Raw genomic sequence first — 24,455 nt, forward strand, 5'->3', positions numbered from 1 at the left:
GGACAAATGATGTAATGGAGACAGTGTGACTAAATTACCTGAAACTCATTCCCTGATACCTAATGGCTAATACATTACGATGCAATATAATATAATGACAGCACAATATCTCTGATACACTAAAACTGGTCAATAATATCAGCTAATTTATCGGTCTGTCTCTGATTGTTCCTGTTTTTAAGGTATGAACTAGTGAATGAGCATGCTATAGTTAGTTATGCTGTAAAATAATTTCTGGTTGATTTTGATGCATTTTTAGAATTCCTAGATATTCCCTGACTTCTCTTGGAAACTGATCCAGTTCCTTAATTTCCCTGTTTTGGAATACAAGTCTCGGTATTCCATGATGAAATATATTTCAGGCTGAATGAAGAGCACTTGGTAAAAGACAAGAGGTTCATTTAAATTTAGAGGTTTACTATACATGGCAAGAAACAATGATCCATGTAGCAGTTCCCTTCAGTATCACTGTGTTGTGGATATATGACAGGGTGTGCTTTACTGAGACCTGTTCAAGCACTGGCAGCAGTTTCTCAGATAAAGTCAGCTCTATAAATATATAGGGTGCTTTGAAAGTTTCCATGTCAGCGCTCCATTGTTCTGCGTCCTGTGTGTGCTTGAGCAGGCAGGAGTTGGATTGGGAGCCACATGGGGGGTGATAAATAGAAGTATTAGAGGAATACTATAGCGATACCAGTGTGGAATTTAGCTATATTTAAGTACTTTACTTAAATACAATTTTAAGATACTAATTTTAAGTATTCCTATGTTTTGTCATTAGTCACTTTGCAGATTTAGATTATTGATACAAAATATAATCAACAAAATTCTGATGTAATATAATAAGTTAAGCAACCCAGCAGTAAATGTGCACCACTTTTAACAGCTGTGGCACACGTAAAAGTGTTACCCGCATCAATGATCATAATGATGCCAATACTTTCATTACTTGTATTTTTATACTGTGGCATTGCCTTTACTTCAGTAAAAGCAGGCCTCATTGTAAAATAATTAGTGTTGACTATGACAAATGAAGTTAAGGTGAATGAAGTTTAAGGTGAATGAAAGTTACACATTTATAGTATATTATACAAGTATTGTCATAAGAATGCTTATTCCTGTGTGCTTAGACTCAATATGTTGAAATTGGGCAGCTTTTAAGTCAACAAAAAAAGGCTTATATATATATTCACACACACACACACACACACACACACACACACACACACAAGAACGAGAACAAAAACCTCTATGGTATGCAAAACAAATGTCTCAATAATTCAACAGTTACGCCAAATTATATTTTGGACATTTTCAACAGTTGGCAAGAAGCCTACGTCTTAAAATCAGTGTCTTTAAAAATATATAAAAGACTGGTAGTCTTTTAAGCCAATTCATCTATATCCTATATAATATATTGCTAAAATATCTTGAAGTGATGCGTAACGTGTCGGCCTTACGTATTGTCCGCGAAGCAATTCATTGGCTGAGCCGTAGCAACCACAATGAGTCCATAGCAACGGATCCACAACGCAACAGTTTTTCTCACAAATGTCGACTAACGTTACCAGTCTGAGTTTTCACATTTCTGCTAGCACTTTAGTTTCTTATAAATAAAACGCAGAGCATTTGTAACCTATCCGTTTTAAAATGGGGGACAAAAAGCAACCACCTCCTCCCAAACGTGTTTTTATCAACGACGTCGACAGGTATTCCTCCAAACACATCGCGAAGGTAAATGAGCCTACGTAGCTGACTATATGTATGTTTCAATGTAAAATGTCTGGTTTTACAGTATTTTTCTGACCACGCTGACAGTTTTTATCGACATGTGAAGCCGGACTGGCCTCTGAGGAGGCAGAAGAGGAGGAGACCTCCCCTCCAGGTGAACCTGCCCTCCAGATAGTGGGAACTGTTTCTCCTTCAAACAAAGATGAAAAAGAAAGCTTTCTGTTTGAACAGTATACGGTGAGTCAGGCATTAAATAACAGGTATTTATTATTGTCATTATTTTGTTTTTTACAGGAATCTGGTGCATATTACTAAGATGCAAACACATAGTACAGGTAGCGTTAGTGGTGGAAAGTAACTGAGTACATCCACTTAAGCACTGTCGGCTACTTAAGTATAATTTTGCTTGCATTTTACTTGAGTGACTATAACAATTTTTTCCACTTTTCATTAGTACATTTGTAGTTGACAATATTGTAGACTACTTTTGATCATTTATTTGACTAGTAGTTACTGGCAGTGGTGGAATGTAACTGAGTATATTTACTCGGTACTGTAGACCTACTTAAGTATAATTTTGAGGTACCTGTAGCCTGCTTTCTGTGAGTATTTCTATTTTCTGCTATGTGGGATCGTACTGTATTTTACTTTTTACCCCAGTATATTTTCTCAAGTTATATTTAGGCCTACTGGCTACTTAAATACCTGATGCAGTACTATACTTCAAACAATTTACCTAGTAGTAAAAAAACATATCTTATAGTAGCTCCACATGGACGAACTACCACATTAAAATGCTCTTTCATGTATTTGCTGGTGATAAAAAGAGAATAATATAATATTATATAATAATAAAACACTGTGAAAGAAGTAATTCTGCATAATGAGTACTTTTACCTTTGATACTTAAAGTACATTTTACTGATAATACTTCTGTACTTATATTTAAGTAACATATTGAATTCAGGACTCTAACTTGTAGTGGTGTATTTCCATAGTGACGTTTTTCAGCTTTAACCTATAGGAAGGCTGAAACTATAAATTATTTTCAATATCAATATTTGCTGATTTTTTTTTATCATTTAATCAATCAATTGTTTAGTCTATAAAATGTTTTTTTAAAAATAGTTAAAAATGCTCATCACCGTTTCCCAGAGCTCAAAGTGACGTCTTCAAATTGCTTTTTTGTCCAACCAATAGTCGAAGATGTAAAGACTATCATATAATACATTATTTACTTACATAAATGACAAAGAAAAGTAGCAAATTATCTCATTAAAGGAGCCAGAACCAGCAAATGTTTGACATTTTTGCTTGAAAAATGACTGAATCTATTAATCAGTTATCAAAAGTTAGCGATTAATTTTCTTTCAATTGACAAATTGATTAATAGCCAAATCTTTGCAGCTCTAGTAAAAAAGATCCAATAAACACTACAACAAATAAATGCATCAGTAATAATATTCCAGTAAAGATTCAGTTAAGGAGACATTTAATGAGTACTTTTACTCTTTTTTATTTTAAGTACATTTAGCTGATAATACTTCAGTACTTTCACTGAATCCAAAATCTGAAAGCAGGACTTTTACTTGTAATTAATATTTATATTGTGCCATGTTATGTCAACTTTATGTTTATTATTTATATTTCTGTAAAATGCAAATCACAGAAAATGCACATTTGGATGTATATACTGTGTCTGTTTTGGCAGTCACCAACTCGAGGTGAGCTTCTTGAGCGCCTGATGGAGTGTGACATTGTGGTGTACAACATATCGGAAAATGCTACACAACAGCAGGTTGAAGATGCAACATGGGCAATAAGAGGTAGTATGCTGGACTTTAGTAGTAGTAGTAGTATACCGTGTTGTCTTGAGATTTTTCTACAATAACCTAAAATGTAAAATGTAATTTTCAATTCCTTTTACTTTTTCCATCTTTTGCAAACAGCTCTTCATGCTGAGATGGAGAACTACAAGTCTCGGAAAATGTTCATCTTAGTCTCGAGCGTGATGACCTGGGCCATGACCAAACCACAGAATCCGGTGAGCCTGTAGGAAAATGTAGGCAAACTTTTCCTGCGCATAAAACATAGCCAACACGATTGTAATTTCTCTCTTCAGGAAGAGACAGATGTTCTGCTGACAGAGGAAGAGTTCAGAAGAAGACGACCACACCCCAATTTTAGAAACCACAATGATCTGGAGAAACTTGTGCTCAAACTGGGCAGAGGTGTAAGTACACACTGTGATGAAAAGTTCAACATATTCAAAAATATGTCAGCAGAAAAGGAGCATTTTACACTGTGTAGTTTTTTCTTCAGTCCCAACTTCAGCACTAGAAAAATAAATGAAATTAACTATGAAAAGACCGAAAAATTCCTTTAAACCTAATGAATTCTGTTTGATTTTCCAATTTTACAGAAAAAGTCAAAGCTTACCAGCTATGTTGTAGCTAGTGGTCTTCAGTATGGAAAGGGAGAAAACCTCTTTCACTACTTTTTCAAGGTATATAGAAATTTGATAATAACCCTGTTTACTCTACATTTGTTGTGTAGTATCTAATAGCCTGATTTACAATTTTATCTTTGTTCAACTTTTGTATTTTTGAACAGGTGTCCTGGTTGATGCAGTTTCCAAAAGTCCCTTTCTTTGGACAGGGCACAAATTACATCCCAATGATTCACGTATACGACCTTGGGGGGTGATTTTAACTCACTGCACTCCTATGTTTATGTTAACTGTTTTTTAGATCATTCCTTCAAGGCTGACCTGTGCTTCTTTTTCAGAGTGATCCAAAACATCATTGAACTCAAACCAAAGTCAAAGTACATTCTTGCTGTAGATGACTCCAAGAACACTTTAGAGGATATTGTAAAGGTAACATGAATGCAGCAATACATTAAAGAAAATGAAAATGAATTTATATATATATATATATATATATATATATATATATATATATATATATATATATATATATATATATATAAAATTTCTATCATTCTATTGTGAATTGTCTCCATGTAAACAGCAAAGACAAAATGACAAAAAAGAGGATGCAAAAATTATTTTGATTCTTAATCCTTCAGATGATAAGTGATACACTTGGGCCAGGAAAGATTAACAAAGTACCAGAGCAGGAAGCCATCACCATGAAGGCTTTTAAGGTACAGTATGTCATTTCATGGCATATTCACCTTTTGCTGTATTTGGTTACTCACTGTTTTTGTTGATGATCTCGGCTTCTTCTGGTGTTGATTGACTGCAGGATGTTAAGAGAGTTGCCGTGAGATGCTTAACTGATTTGTCATGTTCAAACAACTTCAAAATACCCCAAAATAAAACAAGTCTTTTCAAAACCAAGGTTCAAATCAATGTGGCAAAACAAAGAAAAAACCAAAACAGATAAATCAAGCAATAACACTGAAATTTTACAAAAAAAAACACAGCAGTTGAAGACTGTGTCCTCTTCTGCATCTTCCCTGTTGACTATTTTCACACACCTGCTTCAATTGAGAAAATTCTGCGATGCCTGGTCAGGTGATGCATTCAAATGATTCTCCAAAAATGTGAAATTACAAAGTCTTGCTAGAAATGGCTCTAACAGACTCAGTTTCTCCCAAAGTGAGAATTCAATCCAGAAACACTCAAAATTATTTGTTAGCAAATGATTAAATATAGCCGCTGCTCTCGGGGAAAAAAGGTGGAAGGCTTTTTAAAAAATTATTTAACCAATAAATATTAAATCTAAAAAAATCTGTATTGGTAACTGCTTCCATTTTCTCTCTTTAGCCAGAGGAGCTGGAGTACCTAAATATCAACCTCCGCCTGGATGCTTTTATCATAAAAGACTCCTTCAGTCTCCGCTGGACGTCTGAAGCTGGGATGGTTGAAAACATGGCGAGCATTGTGGAGGAATACAAAGACACCAGGCAGCTACTTGTGAGTCTTACACACAAATAGGAAACATTTATGTATATTTAGATATAATCTCTGTTATTCTGGTCGACGTTATGCCTGGATTCAATTGGTAGGTCATCCACAGCAATACAAACACCTTTATGTGGTATTTTAATGTCATGATTTCCCTTTTTTACATTAATCTGCTCAGCCAATCAGAATCTGCCTGGTTGGACCTCCAGCTGTGGGTAAAAGCACCGTTGCAGAGAAGCTCTGTGGTCATTACCAAATACACCACATCAAGATCAAAGAGGTCATTGAGGAGAAGATCGCACAACTGGTCAGTGAAATAAAAGGATGGTATTTGATTTTGTCTTATTTTCACTGCTGCCATGTAACTAAAGGAGATATACTGCCCTCTTGTGGAAGATCTAATTTGCAGTTTGACTCAAACATACTTATTTTTCCTTTTTTCCATATGCTACAGAAGGAGATAGTGAATGAATCTGACCCTGAAAATGTCAGTGAAGATGTTGCAGCTGCTGCACAGAAACAGAAACTGGAAATTTTTAACAAAAGCATGGACATGAATGCAGGTTAGTTATAGAACCACAGCCCTGAATGATAACCACATCTTTCACTTTATTGATGTTAAAAGTTGTGGTTTGACTACAGCAGCCTCGTAGTACTTTAAACATCAATGCTGAAACGATTGAACACAAAGCTTTAAGATATTAAAAATGAGAAAGAGACATGTATTACTCCATAACCTGTTTAGAAACAGGTCTGATGTTTAGTCAGTGCGAAGAAAAGGGCATGTAGCCTTTAACGCTCTGCAAGATTTTAAAAGGACCTGTTATGCTCATTTTCAGGTTCATCCTTGTATTTTGTGTCTCTACTAGAACACGTTAACATCCCTTAATGGCCAAAAAATGATTTATTTTCCTCATACTGTCTGTGCTGGAACACCTGTATTCACACGCTGTTTAAGATGCTCCGTTTCAGCGATTATTGATGTGTTGTTGCATAAAGTCTTTTAGTTTCTCACTTTAGGTTTAAATTACTCTGTTGGTCCATCAGGTCGACTGGCAGACCATCTAGTTTTTGACATTTTGCAAGAAAAGCTGAATTCAAAGCCATGTAGGAATCAAGGATTTGTTATCGATGGCTTCCTCAAAACCTACGAGCAGGCAAAGATGATTTTCTCTGGTGAGTTTCATTCAATTCATTCAGTTACTTCATAATGTTTAATACCAACTACACTAATGTTGATGTGTTTTGTTAATTTTCCAGATGAGGTCACAGAGAACCATGATTTGATGCCCAAAACACCCGTATACAACAAGAATATTACTCCAGGTTGTTAATGTTTTTCCTGCTTTTTTTACCACAGAGGTAGAACACAGATATTCAGTTCTTACAGCCAGGCAGGCACGAGAACTGATCCTGAGAAATGCACGTTAAACAAGCCAGAGCTTCCCAAATCTCTCTCCAAACCTCTAACAAAACATTCGTCTTGTTTTGTGTTCTCCAGAGCATGTTTTTGCCCTCAATGCGACAGATGATTTTCTGACAAAGCGAGTGCAGGGACTTCCACAGAGTGTGGCAGAGAAGATGCGCTACACACAGGAGGAGTTTAACCCTCGCCTGACGAGATACAGACAACTCTGTGCTGCTGAGGAAACCTTGCTGGACTACTTTGATGAGCTTGAGATTCACCCAGAACACATTGGTACTGTCCTCAGAGACACATAGTTCATATCTAACTGTGAAAGAATATTAAAAATGATCTCATATGGACATATGGGGCAAGTTTTTGCCCATCTGTGTTGCGTTTTATACACGTGACTATAAAAAAATGTAACTATGTTTTAAACTATTTGTTGTTTTCTTCTAGTTTAGAATTTAGAAACACCATTGTGTCATATTCAAAAGAGCTTGCTACTTCTTAGCTCAAAAACTGGAAGGAACACCTTAACATTTTGGGAAATGTGCTTACTTACTTTCTTATGTAGAGTTAGAGTAGAAGATTGACATCACTCTCATGTCTTCACAGTAAAAAGAGCGTTTTTACAATAGAAAAACATGAAGAAAACTAGAAGTAAAGTTTACATCCATGTCTGTCAAGACTTGTATGTAGCCATGAAAGTTGACAGTGTTGCTCAATAGTCATCATTTTCATTGAAAAACAAGGTTTCTTTGCGAACGTCTTCCTCTTGGCAGCACCAAAGATCTAAACAGTCAACACAGTTTCAAGGTCAACACCAGTTTAGTATCTGGCCAACATCTCTCCTTCTGTCTCTGACTTATGACGTTAAATGTTTTTACAGAACATTATGGTGTCACAGTGACGTTTACCTTTGACGTTTTGTATATAAAATTATAGTATTTTATACTATTGGACATTTGAGTGAAATATTATCGCCAAAGACATGTTTTGTGAGGTCACAGTGACCTTTGGCCACCAAAACCTAATCAGGTGATCCTCTAGTCTAAATGGACATTTGTGCCTAATTTGGGGAAATTTCTTGAGTTGTCCACGAAAATGTTACAGACGCAAGGTCACAGTGACTCTGGTCTTTTGATGTTTGGCCACCAAAACATAAGTTCATTTTTGAGTCCCAATTGACATTTGTGCCAAATTTGAGGAAAACTGAAAACGTTATACTCCCGGCCACAGCCAATGCCAGCGCAGAGGCATGATGGGAAAATGAGGGCAGAGAGCAGAGTCTCTGCCACACACTTTTAGTGGGTCATAAATGGTGACTGAGAGGGATTACTTCTGTACCAGTCTATACAAAAAAACTCTGAACAGTATACCTTTAATAACAAGGATTTACATGTGGCGACAACATAATGATCTGTGGAGAGCCATTCCACAATGGTTTTGTTTCTCTACAGTAAGAATGACTTGTTTCTCTCCAGAGGTCACTGCAGGAGATTCAGAGTATGCAGATGTTATGAAGAAGATCACAGAGATGGTGGGAGCTCCCAAAAACTATGGTCTGAGTCCAGAGGAGCAGGAGGAGGAGGACAGGAAGAAAGAGGAAGAGAGGAGGCAGAGAGTGGCTGCAGAGGCTGTGGAGAAGAAACGCAGGAAGGAAGCTGCACTGGCTGAGATGGCTGCTCAGTATGAGGAGTGGGTAAGTTTTATACATTCACAGATGGTTGTGCAAAAATAAACATTGATGTACTTATTAGTAAATACTAATATTTTATGATTTATTAGCAGAAGAATTTGTCGGAGGTGAAGCGACAGGAGTGCGAGCTGCTGGAAGCTCACTCTCTTCCTCTGAGGAACTATCTGATGAAGTACGTGATGCCCTCGCTCACTGAGGCCATGTTAGAGTGCTCCAAGATCAAACCGGACGACCCCGTCGACTTTTTGGTATTTTCACAGCAGACCTACTTCTATTGAACATTAAGTGCTTTTTGTTGAATATGAGTGAATTTATGCAGGAGTTGATATTTTCTGGTTTCTTTTTCAGGCTGAATATCTTCTACGGAACAACCAGCAAGAATAACAAATGATCCAATACATGTTATTGATTTGCATCTTTTGAGGTTGTGTTTATTGTACAGTTATTAAAACGATAAAAAAAATGACTGAACTGTAATTTAAAATGCACATTTAGATAATAAATTCACATTAGGTATGTCTTTATAAAATGTCAACAAGTTTCTTATTCTCTTTAGCAAAAGTAAGTGTCATTTTCAATCACATATAAATATTAGTCTTTGATAAAGGGTTTTACTATCATCTATCCTTTCTGCAGTTGTAAAAGTTAATGTATGGTTAACAAACAGGTTATTGTGTTGATGCTCTGCAGCCATTTTCAGAAGGTCAGAGGTCAAATGCTTCACTGAGGACCTACTTAGTGAACTAAGGAGCTAAAAAAGACAGATTTATAAACACAGTGATTTATTGAAAATCATATGTCAACTAAGCAGGAGTGCAAAAATCTCAACTAGCCAACAAAGTGGAAATTAAGGTATTGGCTGCTGCAGAGTGTTAGATATGAAAGCAAAAGTGTGTTCAGAAAAACCTATGTCATCTAATATATATTTTTATATATATATATATATATATATATATATATATATATATAAATTAAAAGGTATATTAAAGCCCCAAAATAAAACTGTGGTATGACATAATACAGAAAAACACAGGAAGTGCCAAAGAATACATTGCAGGTATATTGCAATAGGTTATCTACAGTTCTAGCAAATTTAAACACTAAAAGCTTTACTTTCAATATAAAAAAGATATTAATGTGCCTCTTGATGTAGAACTTGGCTCAGCATTTGTTAGACATTTACGGTTCAGCCAGGTTTCCACTCGTTACAGCTCTGTCCTCTGACAGCCTCCATCTGGTCTGTGACTCAGCTCTCTCTCTGTCGAAGAGTCACAGTTTACTGGAACAAGCCCGCTGACTCTGGTCTTAATCCAGCAAAGATATACACGCAACAATATTGAGAGGGAGGTTTATTTTGTGAAATGTTCTTTGATTTAAGGCGAGAAAGTATATAGAGCTTTAAAACAAAGATTTAACATTTCACTTTATTCCAATATTTTGTTATAACTCATGTTACTGACACAAAACCTGATGACTCATGCTGCAGATATTTTTTTGATATCGCACACTAAGAAAACTTCAACAATTGCACATCTAAGTAAATGTGCATAAATACAAATTTAAGGTATTCTTTAAGCATTAACTTGAGTATTATCTTTTAATGTTTCTTTATACTTCTGCTGCACTACAACTCAGGGAGAAATATTTTGCTTTTCAGTCCATTGCATTTGTCTGACAGTGTTAGCTTACGACTTGGGATTTTACGTACAACATATGTGTTTTTAAAATAAGTTTTTAAATTCTAATGTTTCGTTTCAGAATAAACTGCCCAATTAGAGCTGAAATGATTAGTTGATTTTAATTGGTTAGTCAATTGGTAGGAATTAATTAGCAACTATTTTGTGATTCCTCTTTTTTTCTGCAAAAATCTCATGTTTCCAGCTTCTAACGTGTGATATTTTTACTTCTCTAATACTTTATGTATGGAGAAAATACGATATGAGATGTCAGGGAAAGCAAGTGGATTTAGACAGATACGGCAGCCCTTCCTTGATTATACCAAAGCACTGGGAGGGCCCTCATGACACCTTTTCTTTTTAGTTAAACATTTGTCTTCATATACTTTTTATAATGCAGTGTAATTTTATCACAGGATGACCATAGAAACATACGTAGCAAAGTACACTGTTTTTTGTTGCTGGGTGGGGTTTTTTTGTTTCTTTTTCCTCATTCCTCTCTCCCCTACGTTTGTAGGGAGCAATCGGAGGAGGCAGATGTTACTTTTTTTAAACATTTTAATATTAATATATTTAAAAACAATATAATATAATATAAGCAGTGTAAAAATCATGTTGTTTTCTGGGAAATTGTGACATGGTGTTAGTGCTCTGTATGCTTCCTCAGCTACTCAATATTAGATTGTTTACTTTTGAAAAAGTCACATAAAAAACAAACTTGCCCACAGAGCATTTCGTACAGAAATAACCAAAATACATTTCTTCCATGTTGTGTTAATCATTTTATGTTCATTTATGCGACGGCCTGCTCTTTGAACACAAGGTGGTGCAGGAATTCTATCCATAAACTTCACAGAGGAAAAACAGAGACGAGCTCTGTGACTACAGTATTTATATTTTCTCATTCCAGCTTAAGAAACTAATGTTCTCATGTTCCCTGGTGCTTTTAAGATGTGTTTAATTAATAAGTCTGGCTGCGGGAAAGGCCTTTGTTCTGATATTGTTGTAAAATACGTCACAAGATAAGAATGCACTGTTGTGGGTATTAAAGTCAAAGTGGTGTCTAGAGTTTGCTTTGTAGTCTCTTTCTGACGGAGAAACTTTGGAATCCAGCTGCTAATTAGAGGATGTCTGCAGCCTCGCTCATATGGAAAATAAATCATAACAGAAGCACTTCCTGTCACCACTTTATGTACAAAGTCACAATAAAATGGCAAGAATAGTATTTTCCAGGTCATTAAAGCTGCAAAGCAAAACTACAGAACTGTTCCTGTAGCTGTGAGGATTATAGTAAATTCATATGTGAGGTTTTCTGTCTGTCTTTTCTTAAATATTACATATTCAAACACATCAGGTGAGCTGGTACAGATATGAGGCTCACTGTGATTAAATCCACTCCACCTAAAATCTTGCCCCCCCCCCCAAGTCAAATTTATCCAGTCCTACTTCTGAAACATGCAAAAAATAAGAAAATCCTGCTTTTGATGTCTGGCCTTTGAAGAAAGCATAGATGGGTTTCACTTTCAGTTCACTTTAAATACTGTTTTGTTTAGTTTTTTCTGTAAATGCATGTGTTTGGGAAGAACAGAGAACACAACTGGATAAATGAGACCTCGATTGTACTGCGCAAGTTGTGTGAAAGTTTGTAAACTGATGGTTTTATTGTTGCTGCTGTTAAATTTGGTCCCCAATCAATCAGTAAATGAATGTGTTCATTCATTTTCATGGAGGCATGAAAGAAGAATTTTTTTCTCCATAAATTCAAGGACACACGGCAAGAAAAAAAATTACCTTAACGGTCCAGCCAAATTAACTAAAAGTGCAGAACACGTCAATGAAACACATAAAGTAAAAAGTAAAAGCAAAGTCTGCTGTGTCATATTTCAAAGCAGGGCTTATCATTACAAGCCAGAAACAAGACAACAAAAAGCAGGGGGAATGATTGCTCAGGTAAATATACTGGGGAGCTGATAAGGGAATTTGGATCAGGTGTGCAGCTGAGTGTGGAGGCCAGGTGACGGTAAAAGGTGGTAACACACTGTAGACTACTGCAGGACAGAAAAGGAATGACAACTCCTACAATAAAGCACTTTTCAAAACACTATTGCAGGACTTTTTTAATCTCAAGAGGTTTTTTTTTCAGGTTAAATTAAGTTTAAATAAATAAAAACTGGCAAGAGACACTGCAATTTGCAAAAGGGCAAAGGGTCGGCCCAATCAGCCACAATAATGGTGCTGGCAGTGACACTGGGAGAGGCAGAGTGGTCTGGCAGAACAAATGAGGACAGACTTCCCCGGCAGGGAGTCGTTCCAGCTCTGTCACTGACATTTAATTTCATATTTATGAGGAGAAATGACGAGATGTCCTGCCAAACACCCACAGTTCCCATAATTCATGTCTTCAATATGTGTATGTGTCACTCAGCTTTTTTACTGGACCCCAAAGTCCGCTGACCCCTTCCTCATTTCCAGTATTTTACTGCAGCTAGAGGAGGATACTATACTACTTACTGGGGGATATTTTTCCCACGACGCACTGAAGCAAGATAGAAAACACTAAAAGAAGCATTGATGCAGTATATCAAGGTGGAAGATACAGTACAAACATGAATTTTGTTGAAAGTGACAGGTACCACTTTAAATAGCTGCATCTGAAGGCAGAATATTAATATCTTAAAGCAGTAAACTCGAAAAAGGTCAGAGGAAACATTGACATTGTAAATAGCTGAAGCTGCATTTGCTCTCAGGACAATTTGGAAAACATGAGTCACCGTCCCAGATGGTCCAGCTGCCTGTGTCGTACTGAGACTTCTCACCTGCTCCAAAGTATGGTAGGAAAAGAAAAAAGAAAATGCTAAAGAAATTATGCTAGTGCAGAAGTACCAAAAACTGCAGTTCCACTAATGGCCACTTGAGGCTGACTCCAGAGGTGAGTAAAGACCCCCATGTTTTAAAAGCCCAACTTTACATCAGAAATGAACATGTTTACAGCCTGGTACAAAAAAATGGTTTTACTCTCTATAGTAAATTGTCCGCTTTAATACTGTATGGGGGGTGAATTTTTAATATAACTCACATTTTATCAAGGCTTAACGTTATTTATTGTTAGGGACTTGGCTGCTATAAATGACAGGCCATCTGTGACATGCCAACCTCATCAAATACTGCTGCTTTGTCACTGTCACATCAAAATATGATGCACTAGGTATCTTCCTGCATCAGTTTTGGACGTTCATGAATTGCATGTCAATTTACATTTGTTACATGCATTTTCTTTTCAAAATACATTCTCATTTTCACAGGAAACATGCAGTCTTTTCTCGTTTTGTGCAGACTGTCTTTTTCAAAATAAACTTAATAATGTAGGAAATACGTTTCATTTTTAGGTTTAGTTCCTTAGGTTCCAGCAAAAAAAAAGTCTGTGGTTGGTTTTAGAAAAAATTCTGTCTGTATTCTGATATCAATTTAGTATCTTACATTAATAACGTTAGATGCCCCAATATTAGTGTCCATACAGCCTATATAGGTGTGAGACAAAATCTGAAAGCTATGATATGGTTGGTAACAGCTACCACGCTTCAATAACTGATACCAAAAAAATCAACATAATGAAATTTCTTTTTCATTCTTCCAAAAAATTTGATAATAGGCTATTTCCTCAGGGAGTGCAGTTAGCCACAGTGTGGTCTCCACGCTAGCTCCAACAGCTCGGCTGACCATCAGAAAGGGGTGGGGCTAAGCAAAGGATCCACTGGCCCCTACAACACCACAGTGATCACAGCCAGAGGTCTCTGTCTGGTCTACCATAATGGCTGCTCTCCAATGGAAAACCTTTAATTCAGGATGCCAGAAATAATGTATTAGTGAGGACTTTCACCTGAACAAGCGTAGAAGAAAAGTCTCATTCTGTGGTGCAGGGCGTCGGCTCCACCGGCTCAAATACAGTACGCTTATGGTGGAAATATATTCCTCTTTCCTTGACTGTGTTTGACTGTCTGTTTTATGTAATTCATGTTTATTTTTAAGAATTCTGCATTTGATTCCCTCCTAATGTTATATACTCCTTACGTTTGTTAGTTGTTTCCATGTAAATTCATTTTGGTGGTATTATTAGTAACTGGAACAGGAGCAGCTCAAGTACAAGTTGTACTGTCACTGAGGACACATGCATAAGAAAAGGGGGCCATTTTCTTAAAATTACCCATGGTGCCAAATGGTCTGCACACAGTTTGTGTGTGTGTGTGTGTGTGTGTGTGTGTGTGTGTGTGTGTGTGTGTGTGTGTGTGTGTGTGTGTGTGTGTGTGTGTGTGTGTGTGTGTGTGTGTGTGTGTGTGTGTAGGGAGTCAGAGTGAGGTCTGAGGTGGTCTCCGTTGGCCATGCTGTTTTATCTGCTAGGCTTCCAGTCACAATAACCTCTACCACCCTTGCAGTGGTCACACACACACACACACACACACACACACAGAGAAAACATGGAAATAGCATCTACCACCCCCATGGTGGTCACCCTAACATCTGCTGGTGGTTGAAAATGCTACAAGAGGACCACACACAAATGCACACACACACTCTCCATACCATAGATGTATGTGGACAGAGAAGTGTAGTGAACCATCTCAGTGTTTATCACCATGATAACACACACGTGTGTGCCATATTGACCTACCTCACACCAGAGCACGGTGTCACATGTCTAAGCACACACACACACACACACACACACACACTTTTTTACCAAGCTGTGTTTAACAGCAGTGTTTGCTTTTGTTGGATAATGAAACAGCCAAAAAAGAAAGAGAGAGAGAGAGAGAGAGTGTGTGTGTGTGTGTGTGTGTGTTTGTGTGACCTTGCATGTAGACATGCTTCACCATGCGTGCATACCAGTCACCCAGGAAAGGTCCAGAAGGACGACCCTCATTTGACTGAGGGGGCAGCATGGTGTCCGTGTGTTGCTGGTGAAAATGTGAGTTTCATCAGTTTTCCAAACAATGTCATCACAACGACACAGATTAAAGGTCTGTTGCTCCGTCAACAATTATTGTCATACCGGCTCAGCAGGGGACACATACTGTGGAGTGTCATGTGACATGATAATTGCCCAAAAAATAGCCAACATTTGCTTTGAAATAGTCTTTGAGTTCTTTCAGGGAAACATCAGAGGAGATGCAAAACAAAAGCTTTTAGGGGAATGTAATCAAGGTGTGTTTACAGGATTTGGTGATCACTACTAGTTATGTGACAAAGGTTGTATAAAGCCTTTTGTGTTTAAACTACCTCAAGCAATGCCACTTGAGCAAAGACTGTGTGACGTCATCAACTGCTTTGTGAACTTCGGTTTTGAAGCCCAAGTTTGTCATTTTGGCTGTCACCATCTTGGATTTTAACATGGCGGTCTATGGGGGTTGACTCACATCTGGAGCCAGCCAAATGTGGCCATTTGAGGAAATGCAGCTTTGTACACTTCAGCGTTCAGCTTCATTTTTAAGCCCTGTAAGTTGCCACTTGCACTTGAAAGGGAGACTGAATAAGTAAGAAATACACAAAGAGAAGTACCCACGGTTAAGTTTTCACAGACCTCTGTCAATGCTGTTTGTGATACATCAAACTGCTGCAGCACTGTGTGCACAGCTCTACTCTACTGGCAATGAGAAAGCAGTCTATGGCCTAGTTTTTGAGGGTTTGTTTCAAAAACCTGAGTGCATGCGATAATTTTAGTGGAAAAAGGGGTATACGATCTATTCATCGGGATATCAAGGCAGTGGCTAGATGGAGGGACGTTTACACAGTTCATCGACACATACGACCCACACTGTTTTGGTTCAAAGCTAGCTGAAAACCAGCGAAGAATCCCTGTAAGGTTTATTCACTACAGTGGCTCTTCCAGGTCAGTGGCATCCTCCGCATTTAGTTCAAATTATTTTTCCTCTCAGGTTTATGGTCAGATGACTCCCTTCACTTGCAGCTAACACATACCAGGTGATGTTCTGCAGTGAAGTATGAGATCATTTTTTATTTTCACCATGTGCACGCCTGCTGTTTAATCTGGCAGCTGCCTGTGTGAGTTATGCATAACATGTTTATGATTTTGTGTTTACTTTCAGTAAAAGTGCTGAGTCCCCCAATTTACTTCTCACATTGTCAAATTAAATGCAATACATTGATGTAAATATGGTAAAAAAAAACTAAGATCATGGGGGATATGATATGAAAACCACATTCACCACTAATCTGTTGTTTCCTCTTGCAAACTGGATGTTACTGCAGAATTTGTTTGCCCAACAGTGATAGATTTTTCTGCTATTTTTCCTACTTTATGGGGGAAAAAATGTAACGAAATTTAATTTTCTCATTTACTGGATGGATTGATGTTCCAGAATAGGAAATCCAATGAATGAATAGTACACAAAACCACCACAAACTGCCTGTCATGCCTGTGTTTCCACCTCAAAATATTCCCTATCCACTTCCATATATTTGCGGATACATATTCTTGTTTGTGCACCTCTGACATGATATGTGTGACACTTGAGCAATCATTTACTGGATCGTCTTGACAGTATAACAAAGCCTATGTGGGTCAGGCAGGGGCCAAAAAAAGTTGGCCAGCATTTCATGTAATCCTCTCGGAGCATCAGTTTCAAGCAGAGGAAGTGTCAGCCGCTCTACTCGTGACTTCTCAGGAGGCTCCGGGGTAAATGGGCGCTCTCAATCAATCGCAGATATCTGAGCGCTTTCCAAATGCTAATGGGAGCCAGGTCCGAGAGGCCTCGGAGGAGCGGTTCTAGTGAATCTGTGAGGGGAATGTTTGGACAGCGAGGAGTAGCTGTTTGAATGTAAAGAGGGAATTTGTGCACTGTGATGCCACACAAAGAATTTCATGCTGGGAAAGGCCCAATTTGGACACCATTAGCCTTTTTTTTTGGTCTTTTTTTTTTTTGAGTGGCGAGAGATCATCCTGAAAAATAAAAGGGTCTTCTGGATATGAATACTTTAATCTCATAAGAGTCAATTAGATTTAGACCTAAAAACCATGAAAAGCATTTCTAAATAAGAGGGATCAGACTGAATCTTGTGTCTTGTTTTTGTGTTTACTCCAGTGAATGAGTGAAGAATGTGTTGTGGAGGTGGACGGTTGCGTGTGCGTACATGTTTACGTGTGTTTTCAGGCAAATGACAGCATAAACATCCCATATTTATGTCTGACTGCCTCTGGGACCCCCTGACTCCTACAAACACACCGCTGCTATCAAAACACACTCAACATAAATATCCTCAAAGACCTCAGGGTCCCAAATCCTGCCGTTACTGTTTTGTTTTTTGTACGACTGCTCTGTGCATTTGTTTACATTTATTTACACTACTCATATTTACATTTTTCTATTATTACACTACTGAGTTTGTTATTGCATTGTATGCTTGTATCTGGTTTTGTATCTTGCTCTGAGCCTTTTGTGTTATGTTTGCATCCTATGTTTTATTCTTTTATTCTGCACAGGGATTAGGAAACAAATGTCAGTCCTCTGTACTGTTTAATGCTCTGTGATTTTAAAGTCTCTTTCTTAAAATGTTTGCAGATCAATCACATTAACAGCTTTGCTTTGCATATTTTGATTTTGTATTTTCATCCTAATATGTTGTCTGTCTGTAAATTATGCTGCTGCCCGTCCTGGCCAGGACACTCTTGATAAGGACATTTTTTTCTGCTTAAATAAAGGTAATAAAGGTAATACATAATAATAAAAAAAAACAGCTTCACTATTGTCTGTTCCTTTTGGAAATATTTATGTGTTGAAAAAAGTTGCATACACGAAACAACTTCTGATCTGAAATGAAAAAAGAAAAGTTTGAGGTCATTTAGTTGAGGGGTTAAGAATAATGCTGGAGGGGCCTGGAATAGTGGAAATGGCTGAAGAGAAACTGTTTAAACAGATACACATGGGTATGAAAATAGTTGGCTAGTTCGTCCAGTCTGACTTGGAATTCCAACTTCATTTGACAATGTTGGAGGTCGTTTTTTGGGGGGTTTTTTCCCCCCAAGCTTTGAATACAAAGGATTGTAGCATTATGCTTCTGTGTTTTCGTCCCACTGCCTCTGGCTGGGCCAGCTGATTTCCTGCACATGTGATTGGGATAAAGCCATTTAATCATACAGATCCTCTAGACTTTCCAAATGTTATCAGTGCTGATGATAAACAGAGAGATTCCTGGAGGCTTAGAGCTGCTGCTTGATAGATGATGCTGAACTCTGAAAGACTCATTACATCACATCATTATGGCTGATGTAATTAAACACACATCGATTTTGTTTTCCTGTCTTTCTCATTCCCTACATGTGCTAACGAAACTCAGAAATCGGAGTCATTCTGTTCTGGAACGTGTGTGTCTGCTGGTGTGTATGTTTAGTCGGAGTCCTGAGGGCAGTGCTGCAGTGCAGAGGGAAACAGATGTATGGCAGCATATGGAGCATTGTTACATAACACAGGGAAGAGGTTATTTAAATATGTAATGGCCAACATCCCTCCCCTGACAGAGCTGCTGTGCCGACTGAACGAGGCACTGCTTCAGCTGAAATACGACACAAAGCAGAGAGAGCCGAGTTAAGTGATTTGAGCAGCTGCACTTCTGTTATTCTAAACACATGGAGGGAAATGAGGAGAGGATTTTTTTTACTGCTGCTCCTCCCAAAAACACTGGATGAGGGTTAACCAGGGTTCTCACTGTGTGTCTGTACAGGGTCATGTGTTGGCTGCAGCTGTTAAAGAAACACAGCCTTTTGTTAATCTGAACAACAAGAAAATACAGAAGATGTAGTTAATAAACTCTCAGAAAATCTAGTGACACCCAGTGAACTGCAGTCAGCATCCTGTCGCTCGTGCTCGCACTCCGCAGGGGCGAAAAATTGATTAATAAATGTAAAGTTAAACACAGAGCCTTGAAAGAAAAAACTATGGCCTGAAAAAACTAAAATGCTCTACAGAGCTGAGAGGAAACTCAAAGCCAGGTGATAAGTATCTACAGGTTTGTCACTTTCACATCACACATCATTTGATCCATTGTCGGTATAAAAATATTGATTAGTGCAGCTTAACAGACACAAAACAGTCTCTTATTTCTCTTGTTGAAAGGAAAATTATCTGTGATGACACTGAATGCAATGAGGAATTGGAAACACAAACTTGAAGACAAACATAATGGAACATTTTCTATTGGTTTTTTTTTGCTAAAATGTGGACTGAGATGGTGACAAACAATTATAGTTTCGACAGTAGCTGATGTGTATTAAATCTTTGAAAAACTGCTTTTGACCATTCACTGGTGACCATCAGAGTTTCCTGTATTTTATGACTGAGGGGAGGAAGTTTTATAAAAGATGGCAAAGTAGAAAGAAATTTGTTTTTATTTCAACAACCAAATGACTGTTTCTCAGCAATGGGAAACTGTCACGGCTCATCCCCTCGTTTACCACAGCTGTCTGCCATGTGGGCCGCGGCATAACTCGTATACACCATTTTACCAAACAAGAGAAGCAATGAGAGGAAACCCACCAACCCACAACAAGACCACCATCGTGCTGCCGCGAAACTGCAATGCTGATATCCAGGACCCGGAGCTTCCAGCTGTTACAGGCAAATGTGTTGTTTGGCAGTGCTGGAGAACAGAGATGATAAATGAAGCTCATAAACAAAATGTCTCAGATTGCAAAAGACGGGATCAGATGACCAATTTGTCCTTTAATGGGAAAATCCCAAGAGCACTGACTAAATAAAAAAACATCCTTAAAGTTATTTATGGAAATGCTGATACAGAACTGGGCAAGAATCTTTCAAAGTAAAAGCTTAAACTGTATATTTTAATACTGGTGCAAAACTACAACAGAAAAATAACAAAGCAGTGTTCTTTACAATACTCTGTCTAGAATTGTAGTCATTCTTTTTTGTTCATATAATTTTTATTTGCATAAGCCGCCCACATGTGTTGTGAAATGTTCTGATTTATTCTTCAGAGGCGTTACTCATGATTTCTCACCAGGCTCCAGTAACTGGGACGAAAACATTTCATTGGTATTAGCCTCAATAAAATAAGCATTTAAAAACTGAACCAGTTCACACGACAGTTTCTGGAGCCAATACGGGACACGCTGGATCAATGTGCCAAAAATAAAATGGAGGAAAACAAATCAGCCAATGTTCTCGAGCCGGTGACTGCGGACTAATCTTTCTCATTGGGCTGCAGCTTCACTCCAAACTCCAAACACATGGTTACAATAATAGCAGACCTCATTTTCCCCCTGCTGCCATGCAAAGCAAACAAACATATAATACTTTAATTTAGTCTCTGTATTAAATGTTGGGTTACTTATTGAAATGACTTCAGAGCGTCTGGAGGAAGCTGTTTTGCAGGCGAGTCATTTTACCTCTGGAGGAAAACAGAGAGTGGATCAGGAGCCGGGCCGCTGCTCAAGGTAAACAGGTGTGTAATGTGAAAATTGCAAGTGTGTATTTTCAAGAATTTTTTGTGCATTTCTTTTGTTTTTTTTTCTTTAACCCGCTCTCCAATATATTGATACGATCTCTGTCCCAAGATTCATACATATACAGTATATTACATATGTACAGAGGATTCATTAAAACATTAAGACGTCTGGCAGAAGTAAACAGTCCTTACAGAAGCAGCAGATCTCAATCACAGCTTTCAGTTTCTGAACACTTGCTGCTGCTGCTGCACTTCATAATTCAGTAAGAAAGTGTTACTTCATGCATTTTGGGTGGATCAAATGGTTATGCGATTTCTAAAAAAGCTGAGTGTAAATGCAATTATGACAAGAATAATTTAAAAATGATTGAAATCTGAGACAAATTCTAGCCTGATGTTTATTAAGTCCTGCAGGGATGATGGTTTTTTTTTTGGCTGATGAGGCAGTTAATGTCACTCTGGTTCCCTCGTCGAATTTTTCTATTTTCCATTTGGGATTTTTTGGGAAAAAATATACTCTGTGGGAAACAAATGTCTCTGATACTTAAACATTTTGTTCAGCAAGATAATTTTTTGAAGCCTAAATACAACTGCCAAAAGTACAAGGTTGACAGCAGGCTATAAACAAAATACACTACGGTCACTAACTTCAATGTTGCCTCCAAAACTAGGCAGTCTTTCTTTCAGATTAATGATATAATTTATAATATTTATTTATAATAATATAATAGCACTCTGATGTCTGTGCGTTAAGTATAGAGCTGAATGTTGGAAAGAATTAGCCTGCAGCTTAGCATTAAGTAACACTGAGAGTGAATTAAGACTGAGAGCAGGGAGAAACTGCTAGCCTGGATTTAATTTAAACCATGCATACTAACACATTTTATATCTCATTTGTTTAATCCATACACAAACAGAAATGTATAAAACAAGAAGGGAGTTAGCGTGCATGCAAGTTTGATGGCATCATCACTGTTTTGACGTAATTTATTGCTGATCGCTGACAAATGGTTACAGCTGTTGATTCTACCTTTCTGTTTGTCGGATTGAACAATCAGCATAGTCAGCATCTTCCAGCCACCTTTAGATTGCTAGTTTCCTTTTACCTCCAGTCTTTATGCTAAAATATGATAAAGTCTAGCCTAGGTTTATCAACAGAGCCTTCAGACACTTCTTATTCATCTCAGTTTCAGAAAGAGAGTGACTGGTATCCCCTTAAAACAAACAAATGGATTGCTTTTCCTGCGAGGACTCGTGAACTGAATACATCTGTTATGTCTCTCACATAATAAAACAATGACCCACTCCTTTGTTCCAAACTCAAAGGGGAAACTCGTGAGGTACCTCAGTTGGGACAAAAACAAGGTTCAAACTGTTCCTCCATCGTCTGCCGTGACTCTGCAGACGCTCTCGTGCATGTAGCGAGTCCTCACCCTGCTCGCTGCACTCACTGCCAACAGAAACACTATCTCACACGGGGTGACTCAAGGGGTTCAGAAGGTCCATCCAGGCCTCATTTTCTCTAGTCAGCGTCTTTAAAGTGAGGGAACAGTGCTGTCAGTGTGCAGCCAACCTGTGGAAAACAGCAACCCAGCATTTAAGAATCAATCAGGATCGAATTGTTTAATATTTAATTTACTTTAGTTTTTTTCCCTTGTAATTCTTTTTCGTATACAGTTTTTATTATTAATATTTTTGTTTCATAATTTATTTTTTAAACCTTGATAAATGTACCTTAAAGTGGCCTTGTACACACAGTGTGTATATTGTATCTATCCTGTGCAGGTAAACTAATTTCGGGGCAGGATCACAAGATTATATGTAGATGCTGGGAACCTATTGTGTGAATGCTTCTTGTTTATTCTATAAGGTTTTTTTTTTTCGAATAATTTGTTCTTTAATAATCTTTTACCTTCTTGTCAACTGTCATCAAATGTACATGCAGCTCTGTTTGTCATGGTTTAGGTTGCCGTAGACACAATAAAGAGCATGATTGAAAAAAAAAGAATAAATTAGGATTTCCCTTATCCACTTAATACTGACATCTAAATTACAAAATCAGTTGTTTGATTTTTGAATTAAGTTTTTAATTGTATTTGCAGAAAACTATTTCAGGTGACAAAGGTGTGAGGACTTGAGCTCGACCTCGAACTTCATCATTGCAATCACAATGTGTGCATTTCAATCACAGACCCAAATACTACTGACTCACTACACACACACACACTGCAGCAGGTGTGATTACCACACACACACACACACACACACACACAGAATAATGGTTACCTGAGCTGTGTGTATTTTTACAGCTGTCTACGTAATGAGCTCTTTGGGGGCCTGTCCAGTCAACGGTTAGCTAACGTCTCAATTTGTGAGTGTGTATGTGCATATGTTTAAGTGTGGGTGTGTGTGTGTGTGTGTGTGTGTGTGTGTGTGTGTGTGTGTGGGTTGGACCAGCTTAGGTAATGTCTCTCTATGTGCCACCTCCCATTCCGCACAGATTAAATGTCATCACGACTGTGATTACACACTGACGTGGCAGAGGGCTGAAGAGAAAGTACATTTGAAAATAAAGGGAATATAAAGAAAAAACATTTATTGTTTTACTTTTCTGCATGAAAATCTGTTTATTTCATTCTCTAAAACAGAAGAGTGAAGCTTACAAAGGGAATGATCTGCATTACACAGTTATATTAATGAGCGGTGTAACAATAAGCGGAGGTGAAGCGTTGATATTAATAAAGATGGAAGCAGTCAGTGACTATAAAGAATAAACATGTCTATCAGAAGGAGGTCAAAAGGCTTTGCAAAATATATGATTTAAGAGACTGTGATAATGGGGAAAAATCTTTAAAGTGTCACAGATGTTTGCTTTCTGATGGACAAATAACTCATTTCATGAATCACCGCAGCAACAGGTGTCACAATAAAAGCCTATTATTATTGTTTTTACTTTCTTAGTGTCCCTCAGATGAGGACTTTATCATCAATGAAGAGTTTTAAGAGGGACAAAATTGTGCATATGCTGAGTATGACAACAGCGTTGTAGTTAAGACCATACTAACCGAAACTAAGACTTAACCGAGACCAGTGTGCCGAGACGAGACAAGACCAAGACTTTAAGGGTCCAAGAACGTGTTAAGACCACGACTATATAACTTGACTGCAGATGACTTGGTGGACATCCCTTCGTGTCCTCTTCATAAATCTGCTCCCACATGAGAGAAAGGTGGCGGAGTAGGGTGGCAGCCATTATTGGCGACAAAGAAAAGCAAACTAAAAATGTCTTGTGTGATTCGTTGGATTTGAAGAGTTGTACATTCAATCGGAGTAATTATGTTCACAAATAAATATGTTGTGGTCTTGACTGGTTTAAAATCCAGAGTCCGCTATGTCTAAGACCCAGACAAGACTGAGTCAAAATGCATTTGACTGCGAGACGAAACCGAGACACCCTAAAAGTGGTCTCGAGACCGATCTGGAGTACTTCAGCACACAACACCATTTGGCCTTTGACTTCACCCTCTGCTCAGG

The 24,455-nt window shown here is 37.8% G+C and overlaps 1 protein-coding gene across 1 annotated transcript; it reads left to right on the forward strand.

Moving 5' to 3' along the window:
- The first annotated feature begins 1,523 nt into the window (after window positions 1-1,523).
- LOC121955163 (adenylate kinase 7-like) lies at window positions 1,524-9,181 on the forward strand. Its single transcript, XM_042503001.2, has 18 exons — window positions 1,524-1,734; window positions 1,819-1,968; window positions 3,443-3,557; window positions 3,681-3,775; window positions 3,854-3,964; window positions 4,154-4,237; window positions 4,345-4,433; window positions 4,519-4,609; window positions 4,822-4,899; window positions 5,525-5,674; window positions 5,844-5,972; window positions 6,120-6,228; window positions 6,713-6,841; window positions 6,926-6,991; window positions 7,167-7,364; window positions 8,558-8,775; window positions 8,862-9,020; window positions 9,121-9,181. The coding sequence occupies exons 1-18, from the start codon at window positions 1,651-1,653 to the stop codon at window positions 9,154-9,156; spliced, it is 2,091 nt and encodes a 696-aa protein (XP_042358935.2). The 5' UTR covers window positions 1,524-1,650; the 3' UTR covers window positions 9,157-9,181.
- Window positions 9,182-24,455: the final 15,274 nt, after the last annotated feature.

This window comes from Plectropomus leopardus, chromosome 16 (genome assembly GCF_026936395.1).
Source record: "Plectropomus leopardus strain MGB_pleo_1.0 chromosome 16, ASM2693639v1, whole genome shotgun sequence".
NCBI lineage: Eukaryota > Metazoa > Chordata > Actinopteri > Perciformes > Serranidae > Plectropomus > Plectropomus leopardus.